Source organism: Drosophila subobscura, chromosome U, assembly GCF_008121235.1.
Source record: "Drosophila subobscura isolate 14011-0131.10 chromosome U, UCBerk_Dsub_1.0, whole genome shotgun sequence".
NCBI classification, from domain to species: domain Eukaryota; kingdom Metazoa; phylum Arthropoda; class Insecta; order Diptera; family Drosophilidae; genus Drosophila; species Drosophila subobscura.
Genome location: NC_048534.1, coordinates 23,629,951 through 23,647,928, shown reverse-complemented (window position 1 = coordinate 23,647,928; position 17,978 = coordinate 23,629,951). Strand labels below are relative to the sequence as shown.

The following is a 17,978-nucleotide window of genomic DNA, read 5'->3' as shown; positions in this document are numbered from 1 at the left end:
CCCTTTTTTCTGCTCCTTCCAGATGGACGCGTGGAGGTCTCACGCGAGGGCAAATACCTCTCGACCCTCTCCGGAGCCAAGGTCCTTGGTGAGTTGGCGATTCTCTACAATTGCCAGCGGACTGCCACGATCACGGCCATCAGCGAGTGCAATTTGTGGGCCATTGAGCGGCAGTGCTTCCAGACCATCATGATGCGCACGGGACTCATACGTCAGGCGGAATACACGGACTTCCTCAGAAGGTAATAATACCCTTTGCCAACATAATTATATAGAGGAGGAGGAGAAGGAGAGACTTGCAGCAGACATTTCCTCAATTCCGTGGTGGAAAATGGGAAATTTTCATGCGCATTTGAAATGAGATTCAACTGGTTTTTCGGCCTTAATTAATGTACATTTTGCACTTAATTATATCAATTCCGCAAATGCACACAACACTTCGTGTTTGCCCCATTATGGGGCACATCAAACATTGCTGTAGCTTAAGGATTTCTTCAATTTTGCTTTTATTTTTTGTTGCTGCACACTAAAGAGTAACTTTCTCCAGACAGACAGAGCCATCATCGACAGGCATCTTGCACATCGTCTCGTCTCGTCTCGTCAGCGTCATCGTCATGGTCATGGGCGTCGCATATGACGTGCGGCTGTGGCTGCGGCCAACGAACGCATAGAAATTTGTGTTTTTCTCTGCCAAATGGTGCTTCAAATGGTGGCAACTTCAACCAGTTTTTTGGGCATCAGCTCCAGCTCCAGATGCAAGTGCAAGTCCAAGTCCCGTAGATCTCGTAGATCTTCAAAGTGACCAATGAATTAATTGGTGGCATACCCCGACGTTGGGTGCCCCGTAAAACCATAATTGAGGTTCGCCATGCACTCCTTTCGAGACCATGAAATGGCGAAAAAACACACAACAAAAACTTTAATGAAAATGAAAGTGCAATCGAGGGGGGAATGCAGATTTGTATCTGCATCTAGCGCCAGAGGAGATCTAAGACTTGCTTTGGGTATTGGCATCTCTCATATCGAGATTCGAGCACTAATTGCAGTTACTTTCTCTGCCCTGCAATTGGGAATGTAAATGCTAGCAATTAGACCATAATTTGGGTCTAATTTCAATCACTTTTCTTCGACTTGTAACTGGAAATTAATTAAACTTGTGCATCTCTTTACAGTGTTCCAATTTTCAAAGATCTAGCGGATGATACGCTCATCAAAATCTCCGATGTGCTGGAGGAGACGCACTATCAGCGCGGCGATTATATTGTGCGCCAGGGGGCACGCGGCGACACCTTCTTCATCATCTCCAAGGGCAAGGTGCGTGTGACGATCAAGCAGCAGGACACGCAGGAGGAGAAATTCATACGCATGTTGGGCAAGGGCGACTTCTTTGGCGAGAAGGCGTTGCAGGGGTGAGTAAACAACATCAGAGAAGCTCTTGAATCATTTATAATGAATTTATCTCTCCCTTATAGCGATGATCTACGCACAGCCAATATTATTTGTGATTCTCCTGAGGGCGTTAGTTGTCTGGTGATTGATCGCGAGACCTTCAATCAGTTGATCTCCAATTTGGATGAAATAAAGCATCGATACGACGATGAAGGAGCTCTGGAACGCATCAAGTAAGAGAGGGAAAAACTACCCCAAGAGATCCCTTAATTAATTCTCTTTGCCTTTCCAGAATCAACGAGGAATTCCGTGACATAAATCTCACAGATTTGCGTGTGATTGCCACACTGGGCGTGGGTGGATTTGGACGCGTGGAACTCGTGCAGACCAACGGCGATGCCAGTCGTTCGTTTGCCCTTAAGCAGATGAAGAAATCGCAGATTGTGGAGACACGCCAGCAGCAGCACATCATGTCCGAGAAGGAGATCATGGGCGAGGCCAATTGTCAGTTTATTGTGAAGCTCTTCAAGACCTTCAAGGACAAAAAGTATCTCTACATGCTGATGGAGAGCTGTCTGGGAGGAGAGCTCTGGACCATACTGCGCGACAAGGGAAACTTTGATGACAGCACCACGCGCTTCTACACCGCCTGTGTGGTGGAGGCCTTTGACTATCTGCACTCGCGGAATATTATCTACAGGGACCTGAAGCCGGAGAATCTGCTGCTGAATGATCGCGGCTATGTGAAGCTGGTGGACTTTGGTTTTGCCAAGAAGCTGCAGACGGGCCGCAAGACCTGGACGTTCTGCGGCACGCCCGAATATGTGGCGCCCGAGGTGATACTGAATCGTGGCCATGACATAAGTGCGGACTACTGGTCGTTGGGTGTCCTCATGTTTGAGCTGTTGACGGGTAAGTGGCGCAGAGATTTTCGTGGAGAATTATTGAATAATTTTGCTTGCTGTTTGTTTTCAGGCACCCCACCGTTTACCGGCTCCGATCCCATGCGCACCTACAACATCATACTTAAGGGCATCGATGCCATCGAATTCCCCAGGAATATCACACGGAATGCCAGCAATCTGATCAAGAAGCTCTGCCGTGATAATCCAGCCGAACGTTTGGGCTATCAGCGTGGCGGCATAAGCGAAATACAGAAGCACAAGTACGGCACAGAACTTACAATTTCCATTCCCTTGCTAATATTTTGATTGTTCTTATAGATGGTTCGATGGCTTCTACTGGTGGGGCCTTCAGAATTGCACACTGGAGCCACCGATAATGCCCACAGTCAAGAGTGTGGTGGATACCACAAACTTTGATGACTATCCACCCGATCCGGAGGGTCCGCCCGCAGATGATGTCAGTGGATGGGATAAAGATTTCTAGTTTGGTGTTTCCTAGACGATGCTCTCTCTCTCTCTAAGCGTCTGCTACAACCATAAATAAATCATAAAAGGAGAACAAACAGGTGTAGGAGTTTACAGAGGAATTGATCTTAAGTGCGCCATATTTATGTACGCCAAAGCCAACAGTCAGCAGCTTGAAACCCAAAAGCTGCCCACCCACAGCAGTCCCCACAGAGTAGCAGTCGCACAAAGCACACACACATCGGCTCATCGTCTTAGCATATACGAGTATGAATATGTCTGTATCCTTATGATGTGCAACAGAATGAATTTATTAACGAGTTTATAACTATTAATATGTAATATGAGAATGAGAAATGATAATGAGTGTCTAGTTATCGTTTCTGTTTTGGAATTGATGTAAATTGTAAGTAGGTGGGAGCTCTGCTCTGTCATTGTATAAATTCTTTTTTTCTATCTGTATATCTACGCGTTTATCTATTATTAACATAACGACATACAAATTACAATTATTATTCATTGTTAATGTATCACAAAACACACACATACAAATCGGGTTGCCTTATAGTCTGTAAGCGTATATTTTTAATGCAACATATGACCAAGAACTTGTACTTTCTACTTTCATGTCCACCCCATCATAATATTTGTTAATTCTACCCCACGTAATATTTTCTGCTATCTTTCATTTAGTTTTATAAATCATTTCTGTTATTTGTACGAATAATAATGCCTTTTTAAATTGTCTTTTTTAAGTAAATCAGTTAGAAATTGAATAAACAAATTGATGCGACAAATAATTTTGTTTAAAAATAAATCTTTAATTGTAAAAAACGCAGCATGCAGCGCCGCCCCACGGTTTTTTCTGTCTGACAACGCTTCGACTTGGTGTCGCTTGGGTCAGTGCAGTATAATTGTTAGTAATTATAGTAAAAGGAAAAGCGCGTACGTAGATATCATTCATGGAGCAATATCTAAAGAATATTTCATAAGCAAGTTTCACTCAACGTTCGACCTCTCTCAAGGTACTTCCTGCTTTTGAGGTACTTCTTCTCCACCAAGCACACGTTTTCACTCGAGTGTAAGAAAATATGCAAAAAGACGAAGAAAATATGAAAATGGAAACGAATTTGGGCAAAAAGCAGAACACACGTGGGTACGTGCCCAGCAGAAAGAAAAGCCGAGAATTGCCCACAGAGAAAGCTGAGAAAAATCTGTCAAATTGCTTGACAGTTCGGATAGGAACATTCTACGCCAGACGCTTGAACGGATCAGAACGGGGCACCCAAAACGGAGAAGTTATAGATTTAATTGTTAAATGAATTAGGAATAATGCTGCCAATTCTGATGTGGAGACTTTGTTGGCTGCTGCTGGCGTTGGGCATTGGCCTGACGCATTGTCTGCCCAGTTTGGAGAATAAAAGCCATGCAGAGGTTCAACAACAGATTGGTGAGTGGATAAAACCATCTGCAAATCTCAAGCTAATGATTTATTGCCCTTTAGCTTGTCGACAGCCCAAGGCTCCGGGTCTGTGCCGTGGACGTCAGCTGCGTTATGCCTACAACAAGGAGACGGGCAACTGTGAGAGCTTCTACTACACCGGCTGTGCCTCCACGGAGAACAATTTCCTTACCTACGAAGAGTGTCGCAGGGACTGCATGCAGCGCTTGCGCTACTAAAGCCAGGATTAACTTTCACATTGCTTATTAATTATATATTTATTGCCATAACAAATGTCAAGATGTTTGCTTTAAGATCGCTTCGACTTTCGGCGTCGATTGCCATTGTAAGGCTTTGATGGCCTCCCACTGGAAAAGTGGTGCAGGCTATAGGCCAGTGCCAGCAGCCCCACGATTATCAGGCATACACTATCCAGCGAGTGGTAGACATACCACTTGAGTTCTATGCCTGGGGATTGCAGCATTTCGGCGGCCAGCAGACCATGCTGAATGACATGCTCCACACACCAGACGGCAGACTCCAAGGGACTGTTTTGGCGTTGATTGAAGATCTTCGACATGCCCACAGATCGAGTGGCATAGCTGCAAGAGAGAGTGCGCAATGTTAGGCGGGCTCTAAACCAAAATATCTGCAATTAATACTTTGTGTTGCTAAGGTTTTTGAGTGCCTGAGAAACGCGCTCCACACTGATATCTTTATAGTCCAATTTCAATCCCATGCCGCGATTCTGCACGGAAAAGGCATTCAAGAACTGATCGCCATAGATGGGTGTAACCAGCATGGGCTTTCCGCAATGTACCGATTCCGTAGTGCCCAGAAGACCGCCATGAGCCCAAAATAATTCCACTCTGGGGTGACCTGAGAGAGGAGAGAAATTCGATGAGTTATGCAGTCCAAAGGGTTTCAATTTTTGTCACTCACAAAGAAGTGCCAGCTGTGGCGCCCACTTCACAAACAGAAACTTGTCAGCGTCCAACTGGGGTTTTTCATCAGCCTCCCACTTCCAGATCACACGCAAGGGCTGCCGCTCCAGAGCCTCCACAATGGCCGCAAGTTTATCCTCATCGATGCTGGAGATGCGCACCATGGAGCCCCAACTGAAGAAGATTATGGGCACCTCGGATTGATCGATGAACTGAGCAATGTTTGCAGGCAGCTCCTGCTCCGCTTGGCTGGTGAGGTGCACACCGCCCACCTCTATGAATTGTAGGGACTGCGGCCGACTGCCCATCAGGGAGTAGTGCTGGTTGCCAAAGATGAAGGCGGTCTGAGTGCGCGCCACCTCATCCACATTCACATCGATGCCGAGATGCCTCCTGACTAACGCATTGTCCGCCCGATTCGAGTGGTATCGGTAGAGGAGCTTCAGCACCTTCGCTTGGATGAAGTTCACCAGACGCTCGTCCCAGTTGAGGGTACCGGCAAAGCCCACAAACTCCGACTGGATGAAGGAGGGTGTGTCCGGCAGATCGATGCGATCGTAGTAGTACGGCATCAGTGCACACGTGCTCAAGCCAATGATGGGCAGATTCATGAGCTTCGCCAGAGCCAGCTGGCAGTCAGAGTTGAAGTACTCCGTGAGCAGCAGATCGTAGGGCTGCGTCTGGTGGCGTTTGAAGACCGTTTCCACATGCCCACTGGCGTAGAGGCGCTCACAGGTCTCCTGTCCCTCCGAGTGGAGTGCCAAGTATTCCCTGAAAAGAGTGCCCAATGAGCGGGTGGGTGTGTGTTCCGTCAGTGGCACCAAGTTGATCGTTGTGCTCGACTGATCCTCCCCTGGCTGGGAGATCAACAGCTGCTCGTAGTTGGCCCACTCCTCCGCCTGGGGATGCTTCACGTACGAGATCACAGTGAGATTGTGGCCACGCCTCGCCAGTTCATTGAGGATCGGCATCACCACCTTAAAGTGACTGAAACCAAAGTGCGGATACACAGCCAGCACGTTGCCGCCCAGTGCCGCTGGAGGTGCTCCAGCCATGAGGAGGCTCAACCACAACGTAATTAAAACGCTTCTGCTGATCCGACACCACCACGTTGTCATCATTGCTTTGTTCACGATCGACTGCTGCTTTCATCTTGATTATCTAACTTTACATTTGTTCATTTGTGTATATGTTTGATAAGAGCCCTGTTCCGTTCTGTTCTGGCTGATACGATCGAGTTTTGTTTTGTTTGTTGTTGTTTTTACTGCTGCAAGTGCATTTGTGGGACTTCCACTTGTCAACAGTGCTGACAGTCTTTTAGCTGTAGAAAAACTTGGATTAAAAGCTTTGAAGATATCAATTTTTCTGATAAAAGATTACCCATCGCTTATTGTTCGACAAGTTTTTAGTCGAAAGGGAGAGCTGTACGGAATCGGTTAAGCCAATACAAATATATTTTTTAGGGGCCAGATTACTCAATAGCTGTTTAATAGCTGAAAATAGCTGCAATGATATCACAGAATGTTGCTCGAGTTTCGCAGCATGCTGCTGGCTGCCACAATGTAATGTTGCAAGCGTTAAAACATGTAGCGACACAGTTGTTGTTCCTCCCAACCTTGCAGGAAACAAACCCCTTTTGAAGTAAGCCAATTTGTTCCTTGCTATTCTATTTTTTTAGTGCTTCGAAATATCAAAAACTAGCTATCAACTAGGTAGTGCCAACACTGATTTTCATGTTATGTATGTAAGAAAATGTAGAATGTTGCATACATTTAAATGTAGAATGTACTGCGTTGCCACTTCGACGACATTAGTAGGCAAGGTGGCGCCACTAAAACGGTATAGGTGGAGCCAGTCTTTCCTTTGAAATTTGAATTTTATTTGGCTGCCATTAAAAATAAATGTAATACTGTCGAGTTTTTCAAAACAATCAGGCTAAGAATTGAGCTACGGTCTGTACTAGAATATAATGAAAAGAAGAGATAAAGCAAGTGAAACAAAAGATTATAAACAAAAACATAATTCCTTAAATAGAGTAGGGGACTGCAGAACATCCTTCCCGAGTTGTGGCGCCATGATAGCTGACAGCACAACTGATGGTAAAATTGAAGATGCTGAGAACCCTCCGTCTGCAGGACCCATCTTCATTCAGTAGAGATAGTAGAGATAGAGATTATAGTAAAATTTGTGTGAACAATTTTGATATTTACACAACCGGACAAGAATCAATTAAACCCTATTACATATGAGCACAAATCTAACATTTAAACAATCTTTAACTTTAACACCTACATTTCACACATTAAGAAATCAATGGAGAGTGTTAACTTGAGTCAAATGTCTCTGGCGTTCGATTATGAAAGGCCTCAAGATATGCGACTGGACAATTGAATTGCGAGGCGATGCCAATTGAGGAAATGGACCCTCCAAGCACCCCGGCGATAATGGACAGTAGTAAGCGTTAATTGAACCGCAAGCGATGTGCAACGATAATAAGTGTAATTGGCATTCGAAATGCAGCCCAAATGCAGTCCAGACATCTACAGAGATGCAGAGATGCAGCTGCCGCAGCTGGGGCTGCTTGTCTGTCTGTCCGTCTGTCTGTCCGTCTGTCTGTCAAGTGCACTTTGCACTTTGAGGCTGCGGTTGCTGGTCTGTCTGCTGTGTGTTCTGTGGTACGGGTACGTGTCCGTGTCCGGGTACGAGTACGTGTACGGGTCTGGCTGACATGCCCGCAAAGATTAGTGGCTGTAATTTGAAGTGGCTGCCCCGCCCCCGAAGAGAGGTATTTGAGGGTTTTATTTGGGCACAGAGAGGCCTAGAGCCAGTCGCTTGGAGTCTCTGGATGGATGGATGGCTTGTTAGACTGGGGATATGGAACATTCAACTGGGTGTGGGAGTGTGGGCGTTTGGTTCTATCGACCCACTTCCCAGGCCCCAATGTTGATGCCGATTGGCTCTTAGCACACACACACTCCCTGCCCTCCCCACCCCACCCCTTTACGATAACAGCCAGTTAACGCTAAGTGTTTTTTCTCGGTAAGTGTTTGCTCGATAAAAAAGAGTGTGTGTAAAAATTCAACGGCGAAATGTGTAGAGTATTCAGCGGAGCAAGCGGAGCAATTAAAAACGAACGAACATTCGGGCGATAAGTAGGTGCCCATGGGAATAATTACAAATATTTCGCCGGCTGTGCAGCCTCGGCCTCGGTCTGCATCGGTAGTTTGGGGCACTGGGGATTGGTGTTCCAGCAGCGACTTGACGCCCCCATTATAAACTCTGATTGCAGCCAAAGAGTTTCCACAAAGAAGGGGAATATGTGTAGTAGGTTTTTTCGGTTTTAGAGTCTCACTCTCACTCTCTGGGCAATATCCAGGGGTCAAATACACATGGGAGATGGCTTCAGTTGGCAATCCCAGTGCCAGTTTCTGTTTTATCTGGAGTGTAGGTTTATGGAGTTTCATTTCAGATTTCAGAGAGTAGTTTTAGGAGATCTTTCTAGAAGTTTTACTGGCAAAGTTCTACTCAAACTTCTGGTTCTATTCCTTTATCTGGTTCTTCTTTAGTGCGAATTTGTGTACCATCATGATGGCATTCTTACTGGGTTTTAAGTGTTATCCAATAACTATAAAAGGGTTCCTAGGCTGCAGTCCTTCTACTCCCAGCTAATTGCTTATCTCAGCTGACGTCAGTGGCCCTCAAATGTTGTCCAGGCTCCCCCCCTAGAGTCGTGACGCAATTCACGCCACACGCTCCGACATTGTTCTCCTTTAATGACCAGCGTTGTGTCCTTTTTATGCCTTTGGATGTCGCTGCAGGACTTAATTAATGCGCTGTTTGCACAGATTTCAGCATTTCGCCAACGCCAGTCGCAGTTATGATCCAATTTGCTGCGTTTAAGGACACATCCGTTTGGGCTGGTTGCTCATTTGTTTGCTCATTTGTCTGGCTGTTTACTTCGATTGTCGCCTCGGCTGGAATAAGGACCAAGGACCAAGGACTAAGCACTGTGCCTGTCCCGAGCATCGATGGCCGGGATTAGTAGGCAATCAAAGGACAGGACATGTGTGCCCAGCGGGCGTCAACAGCTGTGTCTGTGTCCAAGGGACCTACTGGGGAGTCCGTCCCTCAGTGATCCAATTAACGTCTGGACAAAAGGCAAACAGAAAGTCTGCAGTCTGCAGCCTGCCCATACCCCCCGCCCCACAGTGGGATGGATGGACTCGTGCCGCTGGACAATGACGGGTAGCTGGTTGCCAGTTGCCAAACTGTCGGCAGCGGCAGATAACTGCCAGCCAATCTCAAGAGTGTGCCGCCTGGCCTTCTGGGTCGCTCGGCAGTTGCAGTGGTTCAGTGGTTAGGTTGGAGCTGCAGTTTCCTGTCTCCTGCACTGCCCGTCGAGTGGCAAGGGGCGCATTAGGGCTGCACGGCACAGGCTACTTGAATTTTTGGTCTGGCTGCCAAGCAGCACGTAGCTGCAGTTTGGCCACGCCACTCCACGGAGAGCTTCCACACTCGGGAGTGCACATGATATAAGCCATAGACATGGACACGGTTGCTTGCCACTTGCTTCCACTTTCAATTGTCGATAGCTTATCGCAGGTGTTTGTTATGGTTTCTCGCCACTCCACGTAAGGAGTAAGTCCCCCAAACATGCACGGTCGGGAGCTTAACTGCCACTTGTCGAACCCCTGAAGGGCTAAGATTGCACTATGTCCAGCAGATAACTGGGAATTTCAATGGGTTCTGGTAAGCCATAGCCTCTTGAGATCTCTCAGTTTGAGTTCCGTATTCAAAGTTAATCAATCGAGTGTGTGCGGCGATAGATAGAGATGAGTAATGCCATTGAAAGGCAGAGTGAAGAGCGGGATTTGATGCCCAGATAATAGTTGGAAGGGCAGTGAAACTTTGGCCTTTGGATTGGTCTTTGAAATATATGATAAAGTAAGGATTAATTGTCATTCTTTACTTTCAAATTTCTCTAAAATATTTTTGCACTTTACATCGCAGTATCTCCCAGTGTTTTCTTGTATATTCTTAATTTACTTCTTGGCCTCTTTGGGCAAGGCCACTGCCACTTGGACAAGTGTTAAAAGAACTTGATTCGTGCGCCGAAAATTCAAGGGAATCGACATTGGGTCGGTCCCCTCGCCTTCCGCCTTCTCCTTTCTCTGGCAGCATTTGTGTTTGTTCATTACTTGATTTCTGAGCTCAGCTCTGGGCCGAGGACAGAGCCAGCGATCGGTGCACGGGGCGTGCGAGTCGCGCGCTCAATGCAAACAAATGGAGAGGCGCGCACGCGCAATTCCCGCATTTTGGGCCAAAAATGGGTTCGAGGATTGTGGATGGAGGGAGCGGAAGAGCAGGGACGGAAGATGGACGGGCGGGCATGTTTTACACGTGAATTACGATGACAAAAAGACTGGCCGGACGAGGCCAATAAAAACGGCAATGGCTATGGCAATGGGCCATGCAAAGTGAAGGCCTGAAAGCATATAAAAATTGGCATAAACAGAAGACAGAAGACAGCAGACAGTCGATGCATGTGTTGTGTCCTTCCTTCTCTATATTTACTCCTATAACTACTCCCACTTCTAGTTCTGTACTCCACGCGACGCGCTTTATGGCCTTTTGTGCATTCGTGGAAAATCTTCAATTGATACGAAATTGCTGCAATATAAACGCAGTGCTGCCGATCGGATCTCCGACTTCGAGGCGTAGGTACTGAAGCTCATAAATGCGGCAATAAAACCATCTTTCAGGACATGGACGGGGACCCATGGACACTCATGTGCCTCAGGGACGAGCGCGTGTATGAGTACGGGAAGTGTGGCGAAATGGTACTGGAGAGAGAGTCGAAGTATGAGGCATCAGCGGCAATTTGTTAACAGCTTTGTTGTTGAGACAAAGTCACTGGGTATTTCTCCCTCTCTCTTCAGCGCTGCAGCGAAGGTTGAGAAATCGTCGAACTGCGACTCAGTCCTCAGCATCGCTCATCGCGCACAATGATGTTGCAATTATTGAACCTTCTGTATTTTCAAATTTCCATCATTAATAACACAGGCGGAGGGCCAAGGTGAAGGCGAAACACACAAACACACACGCACATGCACTCTGCAGAACGTTCCATTCCGTGGATCGTTGCCGTGCCGTTCCATTGCCATGCCATTCCATGCTGTGGACGACTTGCTGTGACCATTAGCGAGTTTCGGCGGAATACGCGTGAATTCGTTTTGTCTAACAATGCGACGACTCACTGAGCGCATCAATTGAAGGCAAAGCCGAAGCCGAAGCCGAAGTTGAGGCTGCCGAAGCTGGAAGCAGGAATTTTCGGAATGCCAAAACGCCGCAGGTAACCCACTGGCAGGGGAACGATCTCACCCAGGAATGGGTATTGGACATTAACGGTCCCAGCGAGGAGCCGGTGCAAGCATAAAGATCGCCATAATTATTCATCTTGGGTGGGGACGCGCATCGAGGCTCGAGTCCAAGGCAAAGGCAACGGCAACGCCGAGAGCGAGGAATCTTCTACAGCGCAAAGATTTCGCCTTGGGACCGCTCACTGTGTTTGTCAACGCAGATGCTAATCACAACATTAGTCCCGAGCGCTGAGCGGGATTCCACTTCAGCATAGAGAGCGAAAGATTCCAGAGATTCGATATGCTCGTTTGGCCTAGTCCATCACGACTCAAACCCAAAACCCAAACTTGGGCTAACCTCGCGCCCCCTCTGCGACCCAGCAGCAGCTTCTCTCAAGGCTGTGGATGGATAATGGCAATTGCATTTGGATGGAGGGCAGGATACATCGATGAAGTTGTCCCCGAATGCGACTCAGAGTATTTGCCAAACAGATAATTATTTGTAGCTATTTAGCAGCAGGATGCAGGACACAGCTAAAGATTCCCTCCTCGGGGAGCAACCTGTGAGGTGTCTCTGTTTTGGGTCTGCCCTTAATTTGGGTTCTTGGTCTTGGCTCTGGAACTGTGTGTGTGTGGCCCAACCAAGGTGACGGAGCGGCCAATCTTGGGTTAACCGTGTAACGAAGTTCGAAATTGAGTGATTAGCAAAGGAGATTCAATAGAGAGATATTAAGATATCCATAGGAAAAAGGATAGTTGAAAGATTGAGCACTCCGCAGAGACCTGCTTGAAGGTGACTTAGAGCATTATTAAGATGTGGCTGAAAGTATTTGGAAGGTTTTGTGGGACTGTGAAGATGGAAGGGATATTTAGGAATCCTTTCTAATGTTGATAGAATTAGATCTTGTCGTATTTGGATGCTTCAAAGTTAGACTTTGGTCTGCTCCTTCCTGTAAAAATATTTTAGGTTAATTCCTGCTTGATTTACCACCAAATCTGGCATCCTTATCACTTGAGAGTTTCCCTTCGTTGTGCTCCTTCTTTCTTGCTTGATTTTTATGACGAAATGTCTGCCGATATCTGAAACTTTGCTCTGTACACTTTGTTGTGTAACAACCACACATAACCATAACACTGATGCCCACTGCTTGTCGTCCCTGCTGCTGTCACAACGAAACCCAAACACAATCTGTGGATCTGTGGTGCTGTGTGAATATGATAAGAGTTTCGGTAGTACTCGACGGGGCAGCCAGCCACTTGAGTGGTGCAACAATTTACTACCGTATTGCCCGCTTTGCCTTGCAACAGTTCCCCGAACTGTGCATTAGCCGTAAGTAGTCATAAAAAATGCAACTGCAAAAGTCGACTCCGCATTTAGCACTTGAAACGGAGAGACTTGGGACCACACACACAAGTCACACAATATCTGGAAATGGAACAGAGTTTTCCTCTACTCTCTCAGAGATCTCAGATCTGGTTCAGGCTGCGGCGTTAACCAATAAATTTCCAAGTGATTTCCCAGCAAAATACTCTTGGCTGTGTGCCTCAATGTCTGTGCGTGCAACAGATGGGGATACTACTTGGACTCCTCGGCTGATGTCGACAATTAGTCTCAGGGAAAATATAAACAAACTCAATGGCGATTGGCAGAGTTTCAAGAAATTGTTATCGACCAAGGATTCCAGCTCGGGTTACTCCCTCTACTCCCCCACAACAAAAATCGAACACGAGAAGTGCTTTCTCTTCTCGGTTCTGCTTGGATTCCGCTGTAGTCTTAAGTCGGTAATTTATGGATAGCGCCGCACTGTAAACACTGCCCTAATAACCGAATTGGGATAACCAACATTGCATGTAATCGGAGCAACAAACACTTGACACTCCTCCCAGAAAGTGGCGCTGAAGGATGTCCAAGGATCGACTCGGAGTGGAGCTGCAGCTGAGTCCTGCCTCTGATCTTCGAACTTCGATCTCTCTCTCTCTCTCCGAGTGTGTTGTGTTTTTTTGTGGGTCGCACATGTTTTGGCATCATAAATCACAGAATGTTATGGGTGCGACGTGTCGTGTCGTTCAAAACGCATTTTCACACTTTTCGTCGCCCCGTAATTTGAATACTTTACAAGATCTCTTCACTGGAACTCATCGAAAAGTGATCGGTGCCCGAGAAAAGGGCAGCCAGCCAGTCAGTGCTCATGGAGCATTATTAATTACACACTTGTCTTGGATTACGTAGTGCTATCTGCGAGTCTATATCCCTTCTAGTTATCTATCAATGGGTGGCCACTGAGCGCGCTCATTCCTTTCATTAATTTATTCCCTTAATGAGACATGGGGCAGGGCAGGGCAGGGCAGGGCACAAAGCGTGAACACTCGCCCCAGGTGTTTTTGGGCTAATTGAAAGTACCTACGACCCGAACTGCGTGTCCATTCATGCCATTTCAATTAGCCCTACACCGCCGCTGTGTCCAGGCACCTCTCCCACACCTCTGCACCCCCACTAGGCACTGGCTGATCCACAACAATTCCATTATTAATTAATCAAAGCATCATTTCGAAAGCAAACTGCTTTCAACTGTACTGCTGGGTGGGCCTGAGATGGAGTTTTGGCCGCTATTTTGTTCGTTTATGAAGTTCTTATGAGATTTTATAGATTTCTGGATCGTTTTTCCAGCTTGCAATACATTTATAAAAATTCTAGAAAATATTATGTACTCATTATGTAAACTCTTACTGTTTGCTCCTAAAAAAAATAACCCGAAAAATATATTATTTATAAGTTTTTATAAGCTGCAGCAAAACCTTAGAAATTTATGAGCTTAGCAGATATTTTTATAATTTTCAGTGGAGCAATTTTTAGACATTCTTCATAAGTGATGGATCGTCGAACTTATATCAGAATATCCATATGATAACCCTTTAAATCATAACCGTTTTTAATTGTATTCCCTTTTTCATCACCGACTTTTATCATTTTAAAATCTGAGCAAACATTTCCATGATTATCTCCCACCTACATCTGCGTATTTCAAGACAATAAATAGACCATTCATAGACCACTTGTACGTACATATTTGTAATTTCAATCGAATCTATCACCTAACAACAATGGGTTAAGGCTGGCCACGCATTGTGATTGGCGGCCGCTGGTTTACTTTGGGGGCTGCCGCCGACAGTCGACAGCCCGACAGCGGCCCAACCGCCATTCCTCCTCAGACCCAACCACCAGCACACCTCTTAACGTACAGTAGATGGGCAGGCCATGCACATGCCAACTGCCACACAGCCAACTCCCATCCGCCATATTGCTAAATCACAAACGCAAATAAAGCATAAAAGGAATAAATAAATGGAAAACGAAAAAAACGAAGAGAAACAGACGGCAAAATATGAAAGTCGGCGGTCGGCGGCCCTCTCGGACGATGTTTATGACAAGCGCGGCGGCTAAAATCAAAGCCACCCGCTCTCCTGCTCTCCCGCTCCGACTACGGCCACGGCTATGGCTACGTCTCCGGCATCGTAAAGGTGTTGTCGCCCAGTTGTCATCGCCTGCTCACCCTTCCCCCCAAACAATCCATCCGCCGCCTCTCTTGACCTGGGGGCCCAGTGTGCCGTTTTTTTTATCATTAGAGCATTTTTTTACCAACTCATTCTGTTTTTGCGACATTTTCGTGGCCCTTATCAAAATACGGGATTGGTTCCGTTTACGATCTGACAGCAAACACAGAACTCGATTGCTTGACTGCTCGACTGCTCCACTGATGACTGACGCTGGCATCGCGATAAGCTGCCAAGCGACCGCCTCCCCTCCAGCTGTGGGTTGTGGGTACACACAACACACATAAGGTAGCCAACAGTCCACTGCGCAAGAGGAGATATCGAAGGGGGAGGAGCCAGCAGTGGGATAGGAGTTCTTGGCGGAGATCTGTTTGAATCACGGTGGGAAAACATAACTAACCAAGGAACATACTGGCACTGATTTGATGTAATTAGCATAGAAAATTTGAGATAATATTAGATTGCTGAAGAATTCCATCGAATTTGGGAAGATTTGACATCTTTGGAGGCTTAAGATCATAGTCCGTGGTGCAAGTGTTCCAAGCGAAGGAACTTCTATGTAGGAAAAAGGTAGGAAGAGTTTAGTCGAACTAGAAGAGGATTTTGTATTAGTTCTGTGAAGAAACTTGAACTCTCGAGGTACAGTACTTTCGGAACATACTAGAAAGACGATTAAATGATAAATATTTACAAAGGGAAACACTTTCATCATTGTCTTCTACAAGTGGAATACAATCATATAAAATTGTGAAAAATTACAAATCTTTTCCCATCCCTCCGTACCGCCAAACCCAATCGTAACCCTTCCTCTGCCCACCCATTGAAGCACACTTCATTGTGGGCTGAAAGTGTTTTGCCTACAAGTCAAAGGATTAATCTAATTATTTTGGCAAATAAACTGCAATCCTTTCGGGGAGTAACGAAACTCAAACCGAACCAAAACGCAGAAACCCTTTTGATTCGCTACAGGAATTCGTGCGGGGGAGTAGACACTCGCAGCACTAATATGACCAGAGAAGTCAACGCTCAAAGGATTAATCTAATTATTTTAACAAATAAAGTACAACCCTTGCCTGGACTAAAACCGTAACCCTTCCCGGGCATTCGCTACACTCAAAACAACTCAGAATACAGCCACGTAGTGACTCCTTTTGGCAAGGCCACACACACAGACAGTTCAGAAAAGTGCCAGTGCCAGTGCCTTTTGCGAAGTTCACTAATCCTTGGGCTACTCCTTTTGTTCGCGCGATAGTTTCTACGTTTTCTCCGTACTATTGTCGTGCGTGAGCGGGTAGTGTCGTTCGTGAGCAGAAGGAATGGCAAGAGCGGAGTAGAAGTAGAAGTAGAAGCCGAGGAAGGAGTAAAAGTGCGTCGCGCCCACCGCAAGGTGGAAGACAATGAAGCGAAGCCAAAAGGAGCGAACCCTAAGGAGAACATTTAGGGTTAGTTCCAGGATTTGGCCATAACCATAACCGAGGGACAGGATGGCGAAGAAGGGCTGGGCTGGGCTGGGCCGTGGCTACCTGGGTTGGGCATCAACACCCCTTTAATTACGCTGGTAAAGATTACACCCCTTTTTCGAAGGGGTCGCAGTCGCGAGGTCGGAGCGGGTAGAGGACCGAATGTTTTGGTTTTGGTCGTGGCAACTTATGGTTGACTCGTCCTTGGGCAGATTCGCTCGTTTATGGCCCATCCGCGATGCTTTTCGCCATGGCCCATGGCCTAGGCCCAACGGAGTCGCGGGCGTGACGCCTTTATGGTGTGTTTAGATACTTTTCGCAAGCAATTCAAATCGCAACAATGCAGCATGCACCCGTACTGCTGCCAGACTGGCCCTGAGCCTTGACTTCTGATCGTATAATATGCCCATATTTACCTAATTATAATGCGAATCTCAAGGACTGCGACTGCGACTGCGACTCTGGCCCTGCCGTGGAACAATTTTTGCGTCGAAACTTTTTGGCGTTGCTGGGAAATTGGTGTTGTTCATTGCAGTTCATTGGAATGCATTTTCAATAACTCGAAATTGTTTTTTCTTCTACCTCATTGGATTGCCAGTTCTTCCCTCTCCCTCTGAGGCTTTCTTCCCTCTTTCATCTCTTTCTGTTTGGCTGCCATGAAATTGCAAATTGCTTTCGAGGCTAAGCCTTGAACCAAGTTTTTGCCTTCATACAAAGTGTTTTGCTCTATCTCTCTCTCTCGACTTGATGTATGAGAAAATTATGCTGGAACTAACTTTAACCCCTCCCAGCTATGGGAAATCCATTATGGCAGGGAAATAAAAAAGAGTCTGCTGTTTGTGCTGGTTCCTTGGAAGAGCAACAAAGATGTCGGAAGCTGAAGGAACTATGATTTAAAGAAAGATGTTCAAGGCTAAAACATGGATCTTCAGGGAGTTCATTTAGAAAGTGTTAAATGCCGAATTATTTGTACTACTTTATTCTATATGAAAAACATTGTTTATTACTTGCAATTAATTATTTCGATTTAAAGTGAATTTTATGAAAGTTACATTGAATTCTTGGCGTTGACAATTTTCTGAGATATTATTTGCTCACTTTATTTTTTGTTGTTCTGCTTTACATATAATTTGCAACTGAAGCTAATTGTGGTAGCAATTTTTCCTTGGAATAGCAATCCCAGTAGCTTAAAGAAGTCAAATTCAAACGAAACAAATTCTCTTCCAAGCAACGAAGGTCATCCAGAAATGATCAATATTTTCTTAGTTGTAACAATTTGTTGCCTTGATTTTTAGTGGGAAAAAAAGCGAAACATGAAAAATCGAAACCCCTGGCATATGGCCACTAAAAAGTCATTTTACAATTATTGCTGGCCCAGAGGCTGCTGCTCTGACACTGACTCTGGCCTGTAACAATGCAGCGACATTTTTGGCCTAAAAAATCTAATTTTTTTCGTGGAAACA

General features: G+C 46.0%; 3 protein-coding genes across 5 annotated transcripts in view; 2 read left to right on the top strand and 1 right to left on the bottom strand.

The window, feature by feature from the left end:
• LOC117902697 (cGMP-dependent protein kinase, isozyme 2 forms cD5/T2) overlaps positions 1-3,553 on the top strand; it is a 31,099-nt gene extending 27,546 nt beyond the window's left edge. For all 3 annotated transcript variants that reach the window (XM_034814238.1, XM_034814240.1, XM_034814241.1), the window contains 6 exons: positions 23-242; positions 1,173-1,409; positions 1,473-1,622; positions 1,682-2,301; positions 2,365-2,554; positions 2,613-3,553. In XM_034814238.1, the coding sequence (XP_034670129.1) occupies positions 23-242; positions 1,173-1,409; positions 1,473-1,622; positions 1,682-2,301; positions 2,365-2,554; positions 2,613-2,778 (1,583 nt within the window). In that variant the 3' untranslated portion in view covers positions 2,779-3,553. The remainder of the gene's footprint in view (positions 1-22; positions 243-1,172; positions 1,410-1,472; positions 1,623-1,681; positions 2,302-2,364; positions 2,555-2,612) is intronic.
• A 365-nt stretch (positions 3,554-3,918) lies between these two features.
• LOC117901416 (PI-actitoxin-Aeq3a) lies at positions 3,919-4,494 on the top strand. Its single transcript, XM_034812152.1, has 2 exons — positions 3,919-4,209; positions 4,264-4,494. Exons 1-2 carry the CDS (start codon positions 4,092-4,094, stop codon positions 4,437-4,439), a joined length of 294 nt encoding a protein of 97 aa, XP_034668043.1. The 5' UTR covers positions 3,919-4,091; the 3' UTR covers positions 4,440-4,494.
• Positions 4,461-6,337, bottom strand: LOC117901415 (UDP-glucuronosyltransferase 1-2). Its single transcript, XM_034812151.1, has 3 exons — positions 5,143-6,337; positions 4,863-5,079; positions 4,461-4,802 (listed from the first exon to the last, which is right to left on the bottom strand). The coding sequence occupies exons 1-3, from the start codon at positions 6,263-6,265 to the stop codon at positions 4,511-4,513; spliced, it is 1,632 nt and encodes a 543-aa protein (XP_034668042.1). The 5' UTR covers positions 6,266-6,337; the 3' UTR covers positions 4,461-4,510.
• Between the last annotated feature and the right edge of the window lie 11,641 nt (positions 6,338-17,978).

What these genes read in the sequence shown, in the direction of transcription:
- LOC117901416 (XM_034812152.1), top strand. Translation starts at nt 4,092, where the DNA reads ATGCTGCCAATTCTGATGTGGAGACTTTGTTGGCTGCTGCTGGCGTTG. An exon ending in AGAGGTTCAACAACAGATTG is followed by an intron (nt 4,210 to 4,263) that starts GTGAGTGGATAA and finishes ATTGCCCTTTAG; the next exon opens with CTTGTCGACAGCCCAAGGCT.
- LOC117901415 (XM_034812151.1), bottom strand. Translation starts at nt 6,265, where the DNA reads ATGATGACAACGTGGTGGTGTCGGATCAGCAGAAGCGTTTTAATTACG. An exon ending in GCCACAGCTGGCACTTCTTT is followed by an intron (nt 5,080 to 5,142) that starts GTGAGTGACAAA and finishes CTCCTCTCTCAG; the next exon opens with GTCACCCCAGAGTGGAATTA. An exon ending in AAAAACCTTAGCAACACAAA is followed by an intron (nt 4,803 to 4,862) that starts GTATTAATTGCA and finishes TCTCTCTTGCAG; the next exon opens with CTATGCCACTCGATCTGTGG.